General features: G+C 47.3%; 1 protein-coding gene across 1 annotated transcript in view; it reads right to left on the bottom strand.

Annotated features, from left to right (window-relative positions):
• Window positions 1-21,553, bottom strand: part of pgm5 (phosphoglucomutase 5) — a 127,468-nt gene that overhangs the window by 79,123 nt on the left and 26,792 nt on the right. The window contains exons 2-3 of the mRNA XM_052019906.1: window positions 16,201-16,363; window positions 10,185-10,331 (exon numbers count right to left, since the gene is read on the bottom strand). Of these exons, the coding sequence (XP_051875866.1) occupies window positions 10,185-10,331; window positions 16,201-16,363 (310 nt within the window). The remainder of the gene's footprint in view (window positions 1-10,184; window positions 10,332-16,200; window positions 16,364-21,553) is intronic.

The following is a 21,553-nucleotide window of genomic DNA, read 5'->3' as shown; positions in this document are numbered from 1 at the left end:
CTTGCTATGATATAAAAGAATATAAAATATGAAAATAATTGCATGAATTCTTAAACAAAATCATTCTTCATTGTGAAAAATCCCTTCCTCCTTTTATAATGTGCTTGAACGCAATAAATATTCAGAAGGTCTTTAGCCATGGGCAGTTTTTTAAGGGACCAACTGCTGTAGAGGCCAATGCCGCATACACTGTGAGGACTCTTCATCAGCACCTCCACAAGCTGAAAACTCCATCATCCACAAGGTAAAGACAGCCCTGCCAAGTTCATCTCCAACACAAGAAGTTGGAGATATATTTCTAAAGCAAAATCCTGGAACCAATACTTGAGAATAGAATCATGGAACCATACAGAACTGAAATAGGCCCTTCAGCCCAACTCATCCAACCTAGTTGCTGCCTTAATGTTGTAGAACTACCTTCTCTGCCATCTCCTAAAGGGGCAACTAGAGAATCGTAAAAGAACAGGCAGTCCTGCCTGCAATGTCCACACCCTGCTAGTTATTCTTTTATTATAAAACTAACTTAACCATTTTTAAGAAATGGTTGAGGAAAATAGTTCAGATGATTTCACAAGAATAGATGAGTACATGAGAGAAAAAGGGATAAAAAGAAATGGCTAAACACCTGAGATGAGGCAAATGGAAATAGAAGACTCAAGTGGAGTTAAAACACCAGCACAGACTATTTGCACTGAAAGGTTGGTATCTGTGTTGTACATTTCATCTAAAAAGAAATTTCACCAAAAGTTTTGTCCACAAAATTAAGGATGCCCCCAACCAATTGTAGATGCTGTATTCTTGCCTGAAATGCTGTTGGTGTTTGGATGACTGGTGAAGCACATGTGTGGATAACAGCTGAATCCAATACCTAGACAGCCTCTGCCACATCACTCCGAGTGCACGGTCGATTGAGTTTTTTTGCCAAGTTTGCTGGTGTCCATTTGACAAGTGGCATTCTCCAAACAGCTGTCACAGCATTTGAACAAACTTGAAGGTTGCTAACAGCCCCCCTGCAGAAGTGTTGACATATCAGATCCCCCAAAGAAACTTTCTTCACAAACCTTCAGTGGCAACTTGAGAGGCCTGCCGAATAGATATACCTTTAAAATATTATTTGCTCTTCATGTTCTTTGAACGAAACCCAGTTCACCAGATGTCAATCACGGCTCAGAGTAGCTGTTTCTCCTCTCCCTCAAAAGATCATGGGTTCAAGTTCCACTCCTGAGAGTTGAGCACACTTGCGCATTACTGAGGGATGCTTTCAGATAAAACATTTAACCAAAGTTCTGTCTGCCCTTCTGGGTGGACATAAATATCCCACAGTACTATTTTGAAGCAATGTAAGTGAAAAAAAAAATTGACACTCAACCACGTAGAGAGATGTTGAGACAGGTGGTTAAAAGAACATAGAAGAGTACAGCACAGGAACAGGCCCTTTGGCCCACAATGCCGAACTAATTAAACTAGTAATTAAATGCCTAACTAAACTAATCCCTTCTGCCAACACGATGTCCATATGCCTCCATTCTCTACACATTCGTGTGCCCATCTAAGAGCCTTTTAACCGCCTCTATCATATTTGCCTCCACTACCACCATATACCACCAGGGCACATGCCACCAGGCTCAAGGACAGCTTCTATCCTGCTGTTATAAGACTATTGAACGGTTCCTTTATACGATGGCCTCTTGACCTCACAATCTACCTTGTTATGACCTTGCACCTTATTGTCTACCTGTGCTGCATTTCCTCTGTAGCTGTGACACTTTACTCTGTATTCTGTTATTGTTTTTGCCCTGTACTACATCAATGCACTGTGTAATGAGTTGATCTGTATGAACGGTATGCAAGACAAATTTTTCACTGTACCTTGGTACGAGTGACAATAATAAACCAACACCAATACCAATACCACCCCTGGCAGCGCATTTCAGACACCTACCACAAAACTTTGTGTAAAAAAACTTGTCCCGCACATCTCCTTTGAACTTAACCCTTCTCACCTTAAATTATAGTATTCTAGTACTCTAGTATTAGACATTTCAACCCTGGAAAAAAGATACCGGCTGTCTATTCTATCCATGCCTCTCATAACCTTATAAACATATATCTGGTCTCCCCTCATCCTTCACTGATCCAGAGAAAACAACCCAAGTTTGTCCCTATAGCACCTGCCCTCTAATCCATGAAGCATCCTGGTAAATCTCTTCTGCACCCTCTCCAAAGCCCCCACATCCTTCCTATAATGAGATGACCAGAATTGAATGCAATACCCCAGATACAGCCTAGACAGAGTTTTAAAAAGCTGCAACATAAAAGTCTGGTCAAATAGAACAGGTTTTAAGGAGTTTCTTAAGGAGAAGAGAACAGCGCAGAGACTTAGAGAGGGGATTTCAGAGCTCATGCTCGGACCATCAGTGTTGGAGTGATTAAAATTGATAATACAATGGAGGTTGGAAAAGGATCAAGAGAGAGATCTCAGGTGTTGCTGGGTTGGAGGAGACTACAGAGGTAGGGATTCCATTCTGAGTTTAAGCAGCTTTGCTGGTGGGAATCAGTCACATCCGGAGTAGATTCTTGTCTCCTAAACCCCACTCATCAATAATTTATTGGCAATGTATAGAGGAACAAAGAGAAAGTTAAAAAGATAAATAACAGAAAAGAAATTCTAAAAATTCGAGATGAATATGTAGAATGATTCTATTTGGCAGCGTGGTTAATTTTAAGCAAAGTGCTTCCAATATGCTAAACTTTTCCACTGAATGGTATCCTTTGCTTTCCAGTTAGGATGTTGGTTAGGCAACATCTGATGGCCACAAGGCCAGGGATAGCTGAAAGAACTTACAGCTGCAACTGTGATAGCCATTTTGAAATTAGAGAAATAATGGGTATGGTAGTACAGGTGTTAAGTTAGTGGACTGGTGATCCAGAGATCCGGAGATACAAGTTCAAATCCCGCCAGAACTTAAGGGGAATTTAAATTCCATCAATTAGTTTTACCCGGAATTAAAAACCAACCATCAGTGGTAGTGACTGTGAAACTACCAGATTGTTGAAAAAAGCCATCCTGTTCTCTATGGTCCTTCACAGAAGGAAAACTTTCAACTTGAACTGGTCAGAAACAGAAAATGCTGGTGAAACTCAGCAGGTCTCTGATAGTTCCTTCCTTTTTTCTCTCTGGGAGTGGAGGATATGCCCAGCCTGACCTACTGGGCCTGTCATTTTGCAACTTCCATATTCTTTTGCCTTTGTTCTCACCCTCTAACTGCTCCCATTCACTCATTGACCAGATAACCTTGTTTACAGCTTATCCCCATGATCACCCTCTGATCAAGAGTCTCTGATCTAAAACTTTGACTCTGTTTCTCTTCACACAGATGCTGCCTGACCTGCTGAGTATTTCCAGCATTTTCTGCATCACCTTGATCTGGTCTGTCCTTTTATGTAGCCAGACCCACAACAATGTGGTTGACTTTTAACCATCCTTTGAAATGGCCCAGCAAGCACTTCAGTTCAGGGGGCAACTGGGATGGGATGTGAATGCTGGCCTTAACAGCAAAACCCACATTCCATAAAGTAAAGCCTCATTAAGATCAGACGTGGTAACTTTCAGTAAGTGAGGCATGAAATGTAGAAACGGCCCTCTCTCCAGCCCCAGTACAAAGCTGGTATTTCAGTAATTGCCTATTACAATATAGACTAATCCAGATGAATGCATGTTGCTTGATTCCCCATCTCTTATGTACAGATTTCAATCATCAGCTCCAACCAGCAAACTTTGATGAAGACCTGTTGCTGAAGGGTATGTCACCAGTCATTTCAGTACAGCTGTCTCACCTTATGGTCACTCAGCACTGGCTTGGGGAAGACGTTTGCCAAGACGGAGTCTGTGGTATGCAGCACTTCAACCCTTGAGAGCTGGCTATAAACTTTGCCAACGTAACAGCTGGGCTACAGCTACTGAAGCTCAGAACTGCTTCACTTACTCTGCACATGTACTCTCTCTCAATGTAAAACCTGAGTGCTTTATAAATGGACCTTGATTGCCACAAGCTCAGAACTGGTTTGTGAGTGGCCTCTCAATTTGTTCCACCATTCAATAAAATTATGATTGCACTGTATCTTAAGTCCATCTACCCTCCTTACTCCTCAACATTCCTTGCCTAAGAAAAACCTATCATTCCCAATTTTGAAATTTTCTATAGACCCTCAGCCTCTACAGGTTTTTGAGAGAGAGTGAGCCCTGGGTTTTCCCTCCTGAATGGCCTTGTCTAGTTTTTTTCTACACCCTTGTTCTGCCCTCTCTCCATCAGGGAACCGTTTTTTCTCCATCCCACTCTGATCAATTAGGAGAAACACAAATGCAGTTTATGTTACCTGTGTAGCGGTTGCTACCGCGGAATAAAACAAGACTCTACTCGGAGGATTGCCAAACAGAACTGGTTTATTTTCCCGCCTTGTGCGGGCCCTTTAAGGGAGAATGTTCCCGCCCAAAACAACCGGCAATGACATAAGTCCTACGTCATCAGGACTTGCCCGCGCGCGGGTTCTCCCCGTCGCTCGGAAAGACGAGGCCCGCCGCCATCTTGGGCCTCGTCGCTCCGACGCCGCGCGACCCGACTGCCGAGCCGGTTCGCCCGACTAGACAGTGAGTCGCCACACAACCCCCCCCAGAACTGGCGAGACAGTCCCCAAGGTCCGTGGGCTGTGCCAGCTGCCGCTTAGGGGGGCGGCCTCTGCGTCGCGGCGTGGCAACCTCGACAGGCTGTTGCAGATCCAAATGGGCTGGTTTCAGGCGGTCCGCCGTGAAAACCTGTTTCCTGCCTCCAATGTCCAAAATAAAAGTGGATCTGTTATTCCGTATGACTCGGAATGGTCCCTCATATGGTCGTTGCAATGGCGCCCGAGGTGTGCCCCTGCGAACGAAAACAAACTTACAGTCCCGTAGTTCCTTGGGCTGGCAGGATGGGGCTTGACGGTGCCGTGAGGTGGGAATCGGGGCTAAGGCGCCAAGCTTCTCGCGCAGTCTTTGTAGGACTGCTGGGGGTTGTTCCCCTTGGTCCCGAAGGGCAGGTATGAAATCCCCGGGGACAACTAGTGGCGCCCCGTATACAAGCTCAGCTGACGAAGTGCGGAGGTCTTCTTTGGGGGCAGTGCGTATGCCGAGCAGGACCCAAGGCAGCTCGTCAACCCAGTTAGGACCCTTCAGGCGGGCCATCAGGGCCGATTTCAGATGGCGGTGAAAACGTTCCACCAACCCGTTTGATTGAGGATGGTAGGCCGTGGTAGTGTGCAGCTGCGTCCCTAGCAGGTTCGCTAATGCAGCCCAGAGACTGGAAGTGAATTGGGTGCCTCTGTCTGAAGTGATGTGGGCCGGAACGCCAAAACGTGAGACCCAAGTTGTGAGCAGCGCCCGGGCGCAGGAATCAGTTGTGATGTCAGTCAGGGGGGTTGCCTCAGGCCACCTCGTGAACCGGTCCACGATGGTAAGGAGGTACCGGGCTCCTCTTGAAACCGGCAGAGGGTCCACGAGGTCGACGTGTATGTGGTCGAACCTCCTACAGGTAGGCTCGAACTGCTGTGGTGGGACCTTGGTGTGTCGCTGGATTTTTGACATCTGGCAGTGCGGACAAGTCCTGACCCACTCACTGACCTGTTTGCGCAGGCCATGCCAGACAAACTTGCTGACGACCAGTCGGACAGTAGATCTTATGGACAGGTGCGCCAACCCATGTACCAAGTCAAAAACGCGTCTCCGCAAGGCTGCAGGGACTATAGGGCGGGGCTGACCAGTCGCAACGTCGCAAAGTAGGGTCCACTGACCTGGACCAACCAAGAAATCTCGGAGCTGCAGACCCGAGACTGCGGTTCTGTAGCTGGGCAGTTCGTCGTCGGCTTGCTGTGCGTCAGCCAGGGCCGTGTAGTCGACACCCAAGGATAGGTTGTGGATGGTTGGTCTGGAAAGTGCATCAGCAACGACATTATCCTTTCCGGAGACATGTTGGAAGTCAGTTGTGAACTCGGAAATGTAGGATAAATGTCTCTGCTGACGAGCTGACCAGGGATCGGAGACTTTGGAGAAGGCAAAGGACAGAGGCTTATGATCAGTGAAAGCGGTGAAAGGCCTGCCTTCTAGAAAGTATCGGAAATGCCGGACCGCCAGATACAGCGCTAGAAGTTCCCGATCAAAAGCGCTGTACTTCAGTTCGGGCGGTCTAAGGTGCTTGCTGAAAAATGCCAAGGGTTGCCAGCGGCCTTCGAGTAGCTGTTCCAGTACCCCACCCACCGCGGTGTTGGACGCGTCTACCGTGAGGGCAGTCGGGACGTCAGACCTGGGGTGTACCAGCATCGTGGCGTCTGCCAGGGCATCTTTGGCCTTAACGAAAGCAGCCGCAGCCTCATCAGTCCAGGTGATGTCCTTGCCCTTACCAGCCAGCAGCAAGAACAGAGGGCGCATGATACGGGCTGCTGCAGGGATGAAACGATGGTAAAAGTTGACCATCCCAAGGAATTCCTGTAGGCCTTTGACTGTGTTGGGGCGGGCAAAATGGCGGATAGCGTCCACCTTGGCGGGTAGGGGTGTTGCCCGTCGCTGGTGATTTTGTGGCCGAGGAAATCGATAGAGTCAAGTCCGAATTGGCACTTGGACGGGTTAATCGTGAGGCCGAAATCGCGGAGGCGGGAATACAGCTGGCAGAGGTGGGAAAGGTGTTCCTGGCGGTTACGGCTGGCGATCAGTATGTCGTCCAAGTAAATGAACACGAAGTCCAGGTCTCGGCCTACCGCGTCCATCAGCCGCTGGAAGGTCTGCGCGGCGTTCTTAAGGCCGAACGGCATCCGAAGGAATTCGAACAGGCCGAATGGGGTGATAATCGCAGTTTTGGGGACGTCATCCGGATGGACCGGGATTTGGTGGTATCCCCTAACGAGGTCCACTTTGGAAAAGATGCGGGCCCCGTGTAAGTTCGCTGCGAAGTCCTGGATGTGAGGGATGGGATAGCGGTCCGGGGTGGTGGCGTCATTCAGCCTGCGGTAGTCGCCGCAGGGCCTCCACCCTCCGGTGGCTTTGGGGACCATGTGCAGGGGGGAGGCCCAGGGGCTGTCTGACCTGCAAACAATCCCCAGCTCCTCCATGTGACAGAACTCTTCCTTTGCCAGGCGGAGCTTGTCTGGAGGTAATCGTCGTGCTCGGGCATGAAGGGGTGGCCCTGTGGTAATGATGTGGTGTCGTACCCCGTGTGTGGGCCTAGAATTTGTAAACGAAGGTGCCAAAATCGATGGGAATTCGTCTAGGAGCTTGGCGAAATCGTCGCCAGAAAGGGAAATGGAGTCCAGGCGCGGGGCTGGTGGGCTGATTTCTCCCAGGGGATAGGTCCGGAGAGTGCTAGAGTGGACTAACCGCTTCCTTCGCAGGTCGACTAACAGGTTGTGGGCCCGAAGGAAATCGGCTCCTAGGAGTGGTCGGGCGACGGTGGCAAGGGTAAAGGTCCAGGTAAAATGGCTGCCGCCAAAGTGTAATTGAAGCGTACGGGTGCCGAAAGACCATATCGTTGTACCGTTGGCGGCATTGAGTAGAGGACCTGGTGGCCTGTCACGAGTGTTGCGGCCTGTCGGGGGCAAAATACTGACCTCCGCTCCAGTATCAACGAGGAAACGCCGTCCAGATTTCTTGTCCTGAACGAAGAGGAGGCTCTGTCGGCGGCCAGCCACTGTAGCCATCAGCAGCGGCTGGCCCTGGCATTTCCCTGAAACTTGCAGGGTGGGCGGCATCGATGGGCCTCCGCACCCCACCTCTGATGGTAGAAGCACAGCTGGTCACCCGTGTCGTCGTCTGCGTTCCTGGGGCGTAGCTGCTCGGTTGCTGGGGCCGGGCGAGGTGGGCGTTGGGCTCGCGGCCTGGTGATTTGACTGACGGACGAACCGCTCTCACGCTTGGCCCTCCACAGGACATCCGCCCGGGCGGCCACCTCACGGGGGTTGCTGAAGTCGGCATCAGCTAACAACAAGTGGATGTCATCGGGGAGCTGTTCGAGGAAGGCCTGTTCAAACATCAGGCAGGGCTTGTGTCCCTCGGCCAATGCCAGCATCTCATTCATTAGGGCGGATGGGGATCTGTCCCCCAGGCCATCCAGATGAAGCAGGCGGGCGGCGCGCTCATGACAGGAGAGGCCGAAGGTCCGGATCAAAAGGATTTGAAAGCCGGGTACTTATCTTCCTCCGGAGGCGACTGGATGAAGTCTCCAACCTGGGCAGCTGTCTCCTGGTCCAGAGAGCTAACCACATGGTAGTACTTCGTGGAGTCGGAGGTGATCTGCCGAAGGTGGAATTGCGCTTCAGCTTGGTCAAACCAGACGCTGGGCCGAAGTGTCCAAAAGGTGGGCAGCTTGAGGGCCACTGCGTTGGCTGCTGCGCTGTCGTCCATTTCGTGGGTCCAAAAGCCGTTTGGACCGTCGGGGTCACCAATGTAGCGGCTGCTACCGCGGAATAAAACAAGACTCTACTCGGAGGATTGCCAAACAGAACTGGTTTATTTTCCCGCCTTGCGTGGGCCCTTTAAGGGAGAATGTTCCCGCCCAAAACAACCGGCAATGACGTAAGTCCTACGTCATCAGGACTTTCCCGTGCACGGGTTCTCCCCGTCGCTCGGAAAGACGAGGCCCGCCGCCATCTTGGGCCTCGTCGCTCCGACGCCGCGCGACCCGACTGCCGAGCCGGTTCGCCCGACTAGACGGTGAGTCGCCACACCTGTTTTAATTTAACCCTGAACCCCATAGGTCAGATGTTCATTCCGTGATCTGTGGAGAAGGAAAGCAATGGAGCAAAGAAAACAATCTGGTGAGTGGCACCCAACTTCCAGCAACACCCTGCCCTTCCACTCCTCCCCCACCTCTATGATACTCCTGCTGCCAGTTCCCATCCAGTTCCGAGTGGTTGCCCAGGCCAAATGCCTGTTTAACCTTCCCTGTAGGCCATCTGATGAATGAAACTGAGGGCCCAAGCCTCAGAATCATGGGAATGGTGGGGTCGTGGGAGGGAGAAATCGGAGTGATGGGCGATGGTAATGCCCCCATCTCATAGAGTCATACAGCACGGAAACAGCCCTTCAGCCTAACTGGTCCACGCCGACCAAGATTTCCATCTAAGCTAGTCCCATTTGCTCATGTTTGGCCCATATCCCTCTAAACCTTGATACAAGAAATTCTGCAGATGCTGGAATCTGAAGCAATACACAGAAAAAGTGCTGGAGGAACTCAGCAGGTCAGGCAGCATCCACGGAGGGAAATAAACAGTCGATGCTTTGGGCCGAGATCCTTCATCAGGACTGGAAAGGAAGAGGGCAGAAGCCAGAATAAGAAGGTGGGGGGAGAGGGAGGAGCACAAACCTTTCCTATCCATGCACCTGTCCAAGTGCCTTTTAAATGTTGTTAATGTGCTTGCCTTGACCACTTCCTCTGGCAGCTCATTCCATATACGGACCACCCTCTGGGTGAAAACGTTGCCCCTCAGGTTCCCATCTCAGTTGGAAGTCTGAATCTGCCTCGTAGTGTTGATTGGTTATGGTCACAATAAATGCAGAGACTTGCATTTCTACACCTTTCACAGTCGCAGAATGTTCCAAAGTGTTCCATCCAAGGTGGATTCTTCTCCACCTCTTTTGTACAGATATCAGCTTAACATCTCACCTGAATAATGACACATCCACCTGTGCAGGAACTCAAAAGCAAGCTGAGGTTTTTGTGTTCAAGTCCCTAGAGCAGGGGATGAACCTATCGCCCCTTGAGTCAACAAAGAATGTGTGACCCACCAATGAATGAGTCATGGCTGACACCTTAAGGTCCTCCCCTAGCTTAATGATGGAGACATTGGATCCTCCTTAAAGCTTCACCGCCAAGCAGTTCAAGAACCAATCCTTGGTGTCAGGAACTTGGAGAGTCTCTTTCTTTGATCTGCACCTGAACATTACAAAGCATATCACTACTCCCAGTGAAGAAGTACTGTGCAGGATTGCAGTAACTTTGCCTTGAAAGAGTAGGTTAAGAACTTTCGATAAGAAATATTTAAGTTGATCATTTCCCAGCTTAAATACCCTTTGAACTAAGGTAATATAAATAAGGTGAGCTTCCTCCTGCAAAAGGCAAGAATTTGGCACAATTTAGAATGGGAGCAGAATTCCCACTACATACCTCGGAATGGTTTAAACTTGTTCTCCAGATCAAATTCTTGCCTGCCCAGCCGAGAGAGGTCCAGTCTTAAATCGGGACAGATGGCAAACTCTTCTATCGTTTTACTGATCTGGTAGATCTTTTCTGTCACGGACTCGGGAGCTGGCCCTAGAAACACAATGGAAAAACTGCAAATTGTTAAAAAAATTCAATCTAAATCCCACAGCTCAAAAGTAAATTGATAAATTGGTTTATTATTGTCACATGTACCAAGGTACAGTGAATAACTTGTAGCAATGCCCCAAATGTTTCTACAAGCCCTTTGCAGAAGGAGAATGAAAATTCTACTTTTGTGATGTATTAAACATTCCTGCACCCAAAGTGACACTAACTTTGCTGATGACTTTCAACCTAGAAGTTATGGGTTGTTTTTAAATAAGCCTTCTTGATGTTCCTCTGCTCTTCTCTAACTCTCGACTCTTAAGCATTCCCACTTTTCATGGGATGTCAGAGATGGGATAAGTTCAACATGTAGATGCAGGATAAGAATAACACACAGATGGGAAAATGCAGCTGATAATATTGGCTGACTTACATCCTGACATTATGTTCCAATCCTATCCAATTCCATCACTCCATCTCTCCCTATCTCCACATTGTCCTCCACCCTTCAAGATATGCAGGGTAGCACAGCAGCATAGTTAGTTGAGCAGCTGCCTCACCGGTCTGATGAACCAGGTTCCATCCTGACCCATGGTCTTGTCAGTGTGGAGTTTGCACGTTCCCCCTGTGACCATGTGACTTTTCCCCATGTGCTCCAGTGTCCCCACCACATCCAAAGGCATGCAGGTCAGCAGGTTAATTGTTCAGTGTATAGGCATGTAAAAGAAATTGGGGAGAGTTGATGGGAATATGGGGAGAATAAAATGGGTTAGGGTAGAATTAGTGTAGAAATGGGTGCTCAATGGTCAGCACAGACCCAGTGGGCTGAAGAGCTTTTTTCCTTGAGGTATTTCCCTCAGTGAATCTGTCACTTTAGGGGTTTTTGGCCTTAAGTGTTAACTCTGTATCTCTCTCCACAGATGCTGCCTTACCTGCTGAGTGTTTTCAACATTTTCTGGTTTTATTTTAGATCTCCAGTTATATTTTTTGATTTTTAAAATCTCATTTGTTGCCCTTGCAACAACATCTTGGCATAGAAACATCTGACAGGTGTTCCTTCGCAGAAATCAATCAATCTTATAACAGGGGTACATTGTGTCTAGCTGTTACTTGGAACCTGACCCAGTCTCTATCCTTAGATAGCTTATCAGATCCATGGACTTCTGATGATGTCTTCATTGTGTACGGTCAGTGAAAATAGTTTCCCAGATCTCATTCTGTGCACTTTTTAAACAAACACAGGATACTTCTATCTCAGCAGCTCATGTTGCCATCCACAATACTTACAAAGTCCAAGCCACCTGTTCTGCCTTTTTTAAGACCATAGGGGCAGAATTAGGCCATTCAGCCCATTGAGTCTGTTCTGTCATCCAATCATGGTTGATTTTTGTTCTTAACCCCATTCTCCTGCTTTCTACCCAGAACCCTTAACCCCCTTACCAATCAAGAACATATCAATTTCTACCTTAACTACACCTGATGACTTGGCCTCCACTGCCCTCTGTGGCAACGAATTCCACAGATTCACCATCCTCTGGCTGAAGAAATTCCTCCTCATCTCAGTTTTAAAGGGATTTTCCTTTATTCCGAGGCTGTGCCCTCAGATCCTAGACTCTCCTACTAATGGAAACATCCTCTGCATGACCACTCTATCTAAGCCTTTCAGTATTTGATAGGTTTCAATGAGATCTCCTGATCCACGGTCTCCTCCATCGAGTATAGGCCAAGAGCCATCAAACTCTCCTCTTGCACTTCACTGCATGTCTTCCTCTGTTTCTAGCCTGGCTTTGGATATCTCCAGAGCTTTGTGCAGTCTGCACTCTTCTGGAGTTAACTCTGTCTCACGGAGTAGCCATTCGCTCAGGCTAGATTCCCAGATTCTTCAAATTACCTGAGCTCTTCAATCTACAAAACTACAGTTGTCATCAAACAATCTTAGCTCTGCTAAGAACGTTTCAGAGGATTCTCCTTGCTCCTGGTTACAAATGAAGAACTGCAATCAGTTAACGATTTTATTTCTTGGCCAGTTGTAATATAGGGCATCTATTCCAGAATCGCATCTGGAGCTGTTATGGGATGGTACAATTATCTGACCTTCTGACCAATAACTTACAACTACTTTCTAACTTCCTCTGCTCTGGTTTATCCACCATAGCCTGGTCAATACACAGTGTAAAGCTTCTCTTCACTGCCTTCACCTTTAGACAGGTAACTGTCCTGAAAATCTAATGGTTTGTGCATCTTTATTTGCTTCACCGTGTATTGTCTCCATTGAATTACTCTCTACCCTGGTTGCTGCCAAATATCCCATTACCACACCTGGTGTTCACTTTTCAGAGTTTAAATTTCATCAACAGCACTTTCAACACCATGTCACAGGATCTTCTCTCATTCCCTCACTTTAAACTGACAAAGGTTCTTTATTTATGAAATAACTTGTATTGTGCAAGGCAGCATTTCTTACAGTGGTCTTTCTTATAAAGACATAGAAACATTCTGACAACTTCTGCACTCAACAATACACAGAACAGTTGGCCACAATTCTTAAAGTGGTGCCAACCAATATTATATTTAGCAACATAATTAGAAAACTTGTGGTTGATGTTTGTATGTACATCAACATTTAACTAGAAAGTCTCGCATGTCAGAATCAGAATCAGTTTATCAGAATCAGAATCGGGTTTATTATCACTGTCTTATATGATGTGAAATTAGTTGTTTTACAGCAGCAGTACGGTGCAAAGACAGTAACGAGAGAGTATTCACGGGTTCATGGACCGTTCAGAAATTTGATGGCAGAGAGGAACAAGCTGTTTCTGAGTCGTTGAGTGTGGGTCTTCAGACTCCTGTACCTCCTCCCTGATGGTAGTAACAAGAATAGGGCATGTCCCGGGTGGTGAGGGTCCTTAGTGATAAATGCCACCTTCTTGAGGCACCGCCTCTTGAAGATGTCTTCAATGGTGGGGAGAGTTGTGCCCGTGATGGTGCCGGCTGAGCCTACAGCCCTCTGCAGCCTCTCGCAATCCTGTGCATTGGAGCCTCCGTACTAGGTGGTGATGCAACTAGTCAGAATGCTCTCCACTGAATATCTGTAGAAATTTGCAAGAGTCTTTGGTGACATACCAAATCTCCTCAAACTCCTAATGAAGTAGAGCCGCTGACGTGCCTTCTTCATGATTGCTTCAATGTGTTGGGCCCAGGATAGATCCTCTGAGATGTTGACGCCCAAGGACTTGAAGGTGCTCATCCTTTCCACTGCTGACCCTTCAATGAGGACTGGTGTGTGTTCTCCCGACCTCCCCTTCCTGAAGTCCACAATCAATTCCTTGGTCTTGCTGACATTGAGTGTGATGTTGTTGTTGCAACACCACTCAACCAGCCAATCTATCTCACTCCTGTATGTTTCGATGTACCTTTCACAACCACAAAACAGCAGAACTTTACAGCAAAAAAAAAGTTTCCAAATGTAATCCTTATTGCAATGAGATAGCCAATTTTCATACAGCAAGCTCCCACAAGCAGGAACATAATAAATCACCTGCTCTAGTGATATCAATCATGGGATAAATATTGACCCCAAGACACTGGGAAGAATTCCCCTGCTTTACTTCAAAATGATGCAATGGGATCTTTTACATCCTCCTGGCAGCAAAACTGGGCTATCCACTTGATAGCTCAACAGAAAAACGACACCTCGGACATGCAGCACTTTCTCTATACTGCAGTTAAAGTTATATAGCACCTTTTCCATAGTGTAACGTCGGAAGGCACATCACAGAGGGATTTAGACATAAAATTTGGCACTGAGCCAGTTAAAGAGATAAGAGGGCAGATGATCAAAAGGAGCATCTTTAAAGAAGAGGTAGGGAGGCAGAGAGATTTAAGCAAGTAACTCTTGAGCTTAGGACTTTGTCACCTGGAGACATGACTGGTGATGGTGGAATGATAGAGAGTGGGGATGATTAAGAGATCTGAAGGGATTGTAGGGCTGGAAGAGATTACGAAGGTAGGGAGAGTCGAGTCCGTGCAAGGATCTGAAAATAAGCATAAAAGTTTTAATGATAGAGGTGGACCAGGGACCACACAAGTCAAGGAGCATGAGAGTGATGGATGAACTGAACAGGGTGTGAGTTAGGCCATGTACAACCAAATCTTGGGTGAACTGAGGAGCTGGATTATGATCTTTAGCTCAGTCCTCACCTCCAAGTGAAATTCCCTGACATTCCTGCAGGATCAATGCACTGTACGAATTGTTGAACTACTGAAGGATCCGCAATGCATATAAAGTCATTAACGTTGCTATCAGTAATAACATACTTTGGGAAAAGAGACAAAAGGTAACAATTTGCAATCCAGTGAAACATTCACATCTGAGAATATGTTGACAGGAATGTTGCCTTGTGTCTGGTGAACCCATTACTTAACATTTGTGTCTTCCTTTAAGTGGAGGAAATCCTGCACCTGCTGATACAAGAGGACAGGATGATGCTCATTTTTGCAATGGGATAATTCCATGATCCCACATTCCATAGCAGTGAAACCATGCTTGAAGGGAAAAGACAAGTACAAGACTTTAAACTTTACAACCAAATTCCCTGAGGCAATGTGGGACCATGAAATTACACCACAAGGAATTACCTATTTATGGTGTTTCATGGTCATTTTTGAAGCCTCTCTTTATGAGTTATGTTGGCTCAGTTAAGAGAAGTTGTTGGACACTGTGGTATGTCACAATATTGGGAACCAATTTATAAAGAAAGTCTTTCTGTTTTGTCACACTTCAAGGTGGATTATTGGACAACCTCTCCCCACCCTTCCTCTGCCACTCTGTGTAGTGTGACCCAGACCTAAAAGACATGCAAATTCTTCCATTGGGAAGACTGAAGCTGTTGGCTTTGGGCTGGTCCACAAACTGTGTGCCTTCATCACCAATACTGTTCACTTCCCGGCCCCTAACTTGTTCTTTTCAATCCCTGCAGGGAAGCTCCAACCTTCTCATCACCATGACCTCCCACTTACTTTCATACCCATAATATCAATCATCTGCACCCCTGCCTCCTCCAAGACTTTAATACCTCCAGGCCTCTCACCTTGCTCCGGCTTCATCATCTCCCTGGTATACACAACGTCCAGGTCCGATGATGTCTTTTCCTCATCTTTATCTTCAACTCCATGGTGTTTCCCTTTGCCATTCCTGTAACCTCCTTCAGACTTACAACCATCCAAATCTCACTGCTCCTCCACCTCTGGCCTCATACGTCCTTTGTCCCACCATTGGTGACCACTCCTCCAGCTTCCTAAACCCAGTCAATCACTACCACTCTAACACTGTCATAAAACATACCATGTTGACCAAGTTTGAGTCTCCCCTCTTAAGATTTTGTTCTTTAGCCCAGTGGCAGTTTTATACCACTATACTCCTGTGAATCATCTCAGAATAATATAGTTTACATTCTATTTTAATAACAAGGGCAGGCACGGTAGTGTAGCAGTTAGCATAATGCTATTGCAGTGCCAGCAACCAGGGTTCAATTCCAGCCCCTGTCTCTAAGGAGATTGTACGTTCTCCCCGTGTCTGCGTGGGTTTCCTCCGGGTGCTCTGGTTTCCTCCCACATTCCAAAGATGTACAGGTTAGGAAGTTGTGGGCATGCTGTGTTGGCGCCAGAATCATGGCAACACTTGCGGGCTGCCACCAGAACACTTTATGCAAAGATACATTTCACTGTGGGTTTTAACGTACATGTGACGAATAAAGATATCTTATCTAAAAGGTTCTGCTTTTAGAAGATATTTTGTCTGTTTCTATTCTAGTCCACACCTCCAGCTATCTACCTGCACCTTTTCATGAGTTCGTGAGAGGAACATGGGACTCACCTCCGTTTGCCACATTAAATTTCACACCAAAGTCCCCGCCTGGTCCTCCAGGATTGTGACTAGCCGTGAGAACGATTCCTCCAATGGCCTTCACCTTTCTGATAATGCAGGAGACGGCGGGCGTGGATAGGATTCCATGCTGACCAATCACCAATCGCCCAATCTACATGACAGAAACATTCTGTTTAGAATGGCACTGGAGACTTTACCCTTAGCCTCCTGTTTCACAGGGCAAGGCTGGCAAATGCCAGACTAGACATATGAAGAAGATAGTGTTACGATCCAGTAACAGTGCTAAGGCTGGCATTAAATTCCACACAAGCTTTCTCCCACTTATCTTCAAGTAGCCTTTTCGAATGGATTTGCAGTCCAAGTGATATGCAAGCTGTAGGGACCCAGCTTGCAGTCCAGTTAGTGTTGGGGTAACTGGTCACAGGATGGCACAGGATTGGGTGGGAATTGCCTGAAACCTTCAGCAACTCGGGCAGCAAAGGAAGGTAGGAAAGAAGAACCACTGGGCTGGATCATGCTCTATCAAAGCTCACTGCCGGCTCTATTCCCTGTGGCCGCACTCACGTCTTGCAGCCATGTGGGTCTGATTGAACTGGAGGCCTCACAGACACAACTTTCCACTGACGTGGAATGGTCCATGGGTAGGAACTAGGCTGTAGGGTACAGCAATTGCTTCTGGACTGCCGTCAAGGCATCTAAGAACTGTTCAAAGGAATTTAAATAAAAGAAAATGTTTTCTAAAATGCATTTAATTGCCAGAAATTAATCAAAAACATTAAGTAAAGAACAAACAAGTCACTCAGCTGCTATTATACATTCTATCAAGGTCAGTAACTGCAGTGAAATGAATGGGCTTGAGCAACTAACACTGGCTATCCCTGGCCTTTCACTGAGGGTCCAGATGCAAAATGCACCCAGTTCCTCAGCTCAGGACCTTTGCTTTATCATCGGGCTTGGTGCCAAGCCCAGCAGCAGATATGGAGATCCCATGCTCCGCCATCTGACCTCCAGTTCGCTCCCGATTCCATGCCACAATGAGTGGGTATGAAGATCGGGAAGCAGTAGACAGAAAACTGCAAGGGGCCAGGGCTTCTTCAATGAACCAGTGGCTAAACATTATTATTTTCTGGGCCAACGTTTCAGGTGGGCAACCTTCCATCAAGAATCCTTGGAGGCTCGACCACTAACTCTCTTTCGCTCCTCTTATGCTGCCTGACCCATTAAATGGTCCTGGAATATTGTGTTTTTATTTCCCATTTCTCTTGTAGCCCTCTACAAATTACTTGCCAGGCCTTAGCTGTGTAGAATTTTGATCAGCAAGTTGGATTGGAGAGCTAAAATTTAATAGTGTCAAACTCGTCAAAATCAAATTTCCCAGACAACCGTCATATGAGAGCAGGAGTGAAGGAATCCATGAAGTGAAAAATTTTCTGAGACCACTCAAGGGCTGAGAGGATCAGGAAGGCTTCCCTAGGCCCAGCAATAGGGCATTGTGGTGGCACAGCTGGTAGAGCCGCTGCCTCACAGCTCCAGCGACCCGGGTTCGATCCTGACCTCCAGTGCTATGAGGAGTTTACACGTTGTTGCTGGTCAGTGTGGGTTTCCCCTGGATGCTCCTGTTTCTTCCCACAAGCCAAAGACGTGCAAGTTGATAGGTTAATTGTCCACTTTAAGTTGCTCCTTCTGTGTTGGTGAGCGGTTGAATCTGGGGGGAAGTTGATAGGAGAGAATAAAATGTAGGACTGGTGTAAATGGGCGTTTAGTGATCACTGAGAACTCAGTGGGGTGTAGGGCCTTTTCTGTGCTGTCTATAACTCTATCTTCCCTAAACCAGACACCCTCAACCCCTCAATATCCAAACCCTTTCTCATCATCCACCAGTAATCTCTAACTGCGTGTCTTTCTTCTAACCCTAAATCCCTCAATGGGATCACACCACTCCCATCTCAGTTTGTCTGACTGACATGTCATCCAAACACTGGCTGTTGTCCTGTCTATTGAACAGCCTGGAGTGATTGAAGGGAAATGGACAAACAGACCAGAAGGGAGACAAGAAGAAAGCTTCTTACCCAGGGAGTTATAGTCATCTGGAAAGCACATCCTGAGTTGAATAAATACTTAAGGGGAAATATTTTGCTGGAGTTTGGGGAAAGAACAGGGGGAGTGGGTCTAATTGGATCACTCTTTCAAAGACCCAGAATAGGCATGTAACACTAGAGAAACAAAGGACTGCAGATGCTGGAATCTAGATGAAAAACACTATGGTGCTGGAGGAACTCAGCAGGCCAGGCAGCATCTGTGGAGAAAAGCAGGCGGTCAACGTTTTGGGTCAGGACCCTTCTTCAGGACTGAAGATAGGAAAAAGGGAAGCCCAATATATAGGAGGGAGAAGAAGAGCAGTGATAGGTGGACAAAAGAGGGGAGGCGGGGTGGGCACAAGGTGGGGATAGGTAGATGCAAGTACGAGATAGTGATAGGCAGGTGTGGGGGAGGAGGGGAGAGCAGATCCACTGGGGGATGGGTCAAAGGTAGAAAAAAGAGAGGCTAGGAAAGGGAAGAAGAGAAGAATCATGGTGGGGTGGGGAGGTCGTGGGGAAAGGGGGGTGGGGATTATTTAAAGTGGGAGAATTCAATGTTCATGCCATTAGGCTGCAAGCTTCCAAGACGGAAAATGAGGTGCTGTTCCTCCAGTTTGCATTTGGAATTCTCCTGGCAGTGGAGGAGGCCGAGGACTGACATATCAGTGATAGTGTGGGAGGGGGAGTTGAAGTGACTGGCAACGGGGAGATGCAGATGGCAGTTACGGACAGAGCGCAGGTGTTCTGCGAAACGGTCACCTAGTCTGCGTTTGGTCTCGCCAATGTAGCGGAGGCCACACTTGGAGCACCGAATGCAATGGATGATATTAAGGGAGGTGCAGGTGAATCTCTGTCTCACCTGAAAGGACTGTTTGGAAGGAGGTCCAGAATAGAATTATAGCCCAAAAGGCTTCTTTTTTGTACTAAATGCTTCCAATTCATGCTGAACCTGAGCTGCGTAAACAACTACAAGCAATATCCACCATCCCTTCCCGTCATCAAGAGATGCGAATACTACTTTTTTATTTATTAATTTTTCAGGATCTCAGAGTCACTGGCAGGTCCAGCATTTATTGCCTATTCATAATTGTCCTTGAAAAGGTGGTGGTGAACCCCTGCAGTCCTTTGGTGCTCCTTGGGTTTTGTTAGGCAGCATGTCCTTGGACATAGATCCAGTGACAAAGGAGGAACTGTGACACATTTCCCAGAATGGGGTGCAACTTGAAGGTGAACTTGTTGGGTTCATTGTTGTGTTGTTTAAAAATGGTCACAACCCTTAACCTCAAAGTGACCTCCTGATCTCATCCAATCAAGCCCTTCCCCCATCCAAACCAAACAAAGTCCAACTTCCTGAGTTCGGAAGTCATGAAACAAAAAGACAAATTAACTGATTTATCTTTCCTCCCTGTCATATTCTGTGGAAGCGGAAAGGCAGCAAGAATGTTTGTGGTTCTAGGGGTCTGCATGACTGCACGTTTCTGGGATAATATGTGGATTTCACTAGTACAACAAACCTTTGCCTGCAGGATTGCTTGGCATTGCTGAATTTGACCAGAAATAACCAGCAGTCTTTTCTCCAATTTAGGTTGTACTGAGGCATTCAGAATAACTTACCCGTAGCCCTCCAGCATGGGGAGAGAAAGGCTTCCATTCCCTTTATTCCAAAACAGAATATCTCGAAGTGCTTTACTGTCTTTTATGGTGTTGCTGTGTAGGAAGCATGCCAGCCAGTTTGCACACAGCAAACTCCCACAGACAGTGCTACCATACTTTCTTACAACAGGAGGAGGCTATTCAGTCCATTCAGTTCATGCTGGCTCTCTGAGCATTCCCATCAATCCCACTCCCTCACACTTTCTCTCTCACACATGCCCATCAACTCCCTTCTGATCCTCCTCCCACCCGCCTACACTTGGGGCAATTTGCATAGAACGTAGCACAGGAACAGGCCCTGTGGCCGACAATGTTGTACCATATTACTTAAGCCAATGATGCCTAATTAAACTAATCCCTTCTGCCTGAACATGGTCCACATGCCTCCATTCTCTGAATATTCATGTGCCTATCTAAAAGCATCTTAAACACCTCTGTTGTATCTGCCTCCACCACCACCACTGGCAGCCCAATCCAGGCACCCACCACTCTCTGTGCAAAAATCTTGCCCCACACATCTCCTTTAAACTTGACCCCTCTCACCTTAAATGCATGTCCTCTAGTATTAGACATTTCGACCCTGGGAGAAAAGATCCCAGCTGTCTATCACTCTCATAATTTTATAAACTTCTATCAGGTCTCCCTCAGCCTCTGCCTCTCCAGAGAAAACAACCCAAGTTTGTCCAGCCTCTCTTTATAACACATGCCCTTTAATCCAGGCAGCATCCTGGTAATCCTCTTCTGCACCCTCTCCAAAGCCTCCACATCCTTCCTACAGTGGGGTGTCCAGAATTGAATGTAATACTCCAGATGTGGTCTAACCAGTAACCAATTAACCTACAAACACACATGTCTTTGGGGATGTGGGAGGAAACTGGAGCACTGGGGGGGGGGCAGGGAGAACTTGCAAACTCCACACAGACATCATCCTAGGACAGAACCAAACCCAGGCTGCTGGAGCTGTGAAGCAACAGTACTAACTGTTGTGCCACTGCACCAACACTATTGACAAGACAATCTATTTCAGTGATGCTGATCAAGGTATAAATATTACCCCCCAGGCCACTAGGGGTATGTTCCCTCCTCTCCTTCAAAATACTGCCAGTGGCACACTAACACAGCTAGTAGAGCCACTGCCGCACAGCACAAGAGACCTGGGTTCGATTCTGACCTCAGGTGCTCTCTGTGTGGAGTTTGCATGTTCTCCCCGTGAACCCTTGGGTTTCCTTTGGTTTCCTCCCACATCTCAAAGATGCAGGGGTTGTCAGGTTAGTTAGCCACTGTAAATTACCCCTCGTGCGTAGGTGAATGGTAGAAAATGGGGGGAGTCGCTGAGAATATGGGGACAATAAAAATGGTTACTGCAAATGGGTGGTTGATAGTTGGCGTAGACATGGTGGGGGGAGAGAAGGGGGGAAGAGGAGAGTGGGGGGAGAGAGAGGGATGAGGATCTTCTGCATCCACCTGAGAGGAAATTCAGGGACTTGCGTTCAAATCTCAGCACCTCCAACCATGCAGCACTCTACTTATTATTCGCCTAGTTTGCTGTGCTTCAGTCTCTGCAGTAGGACTTGAACCTACAACCTCCTGAAACAGACACCAGTCTCTGG

The sequence above is a fragment of the Pristis pectinata genome, chromosome 7, assembly GCF_009764475.1.
Source record: "Pristis pectinata isolate sPriPec2 chromosome 7, sPriPec2.1.pri, whole genome shotgun sequence".
NCBI classification, from domain to species: domain Eukaryota; kingdom Metazoa; phylum Chordata; class Chondrichthyes; order Rhinopristiformes; family Pristidae; genus Pristis; species Pristis pectinata.
Note: the sequence above shows the minus strand (reverse complement) of the source record. Positions and strands in the feature narration are given on the sequence as shown.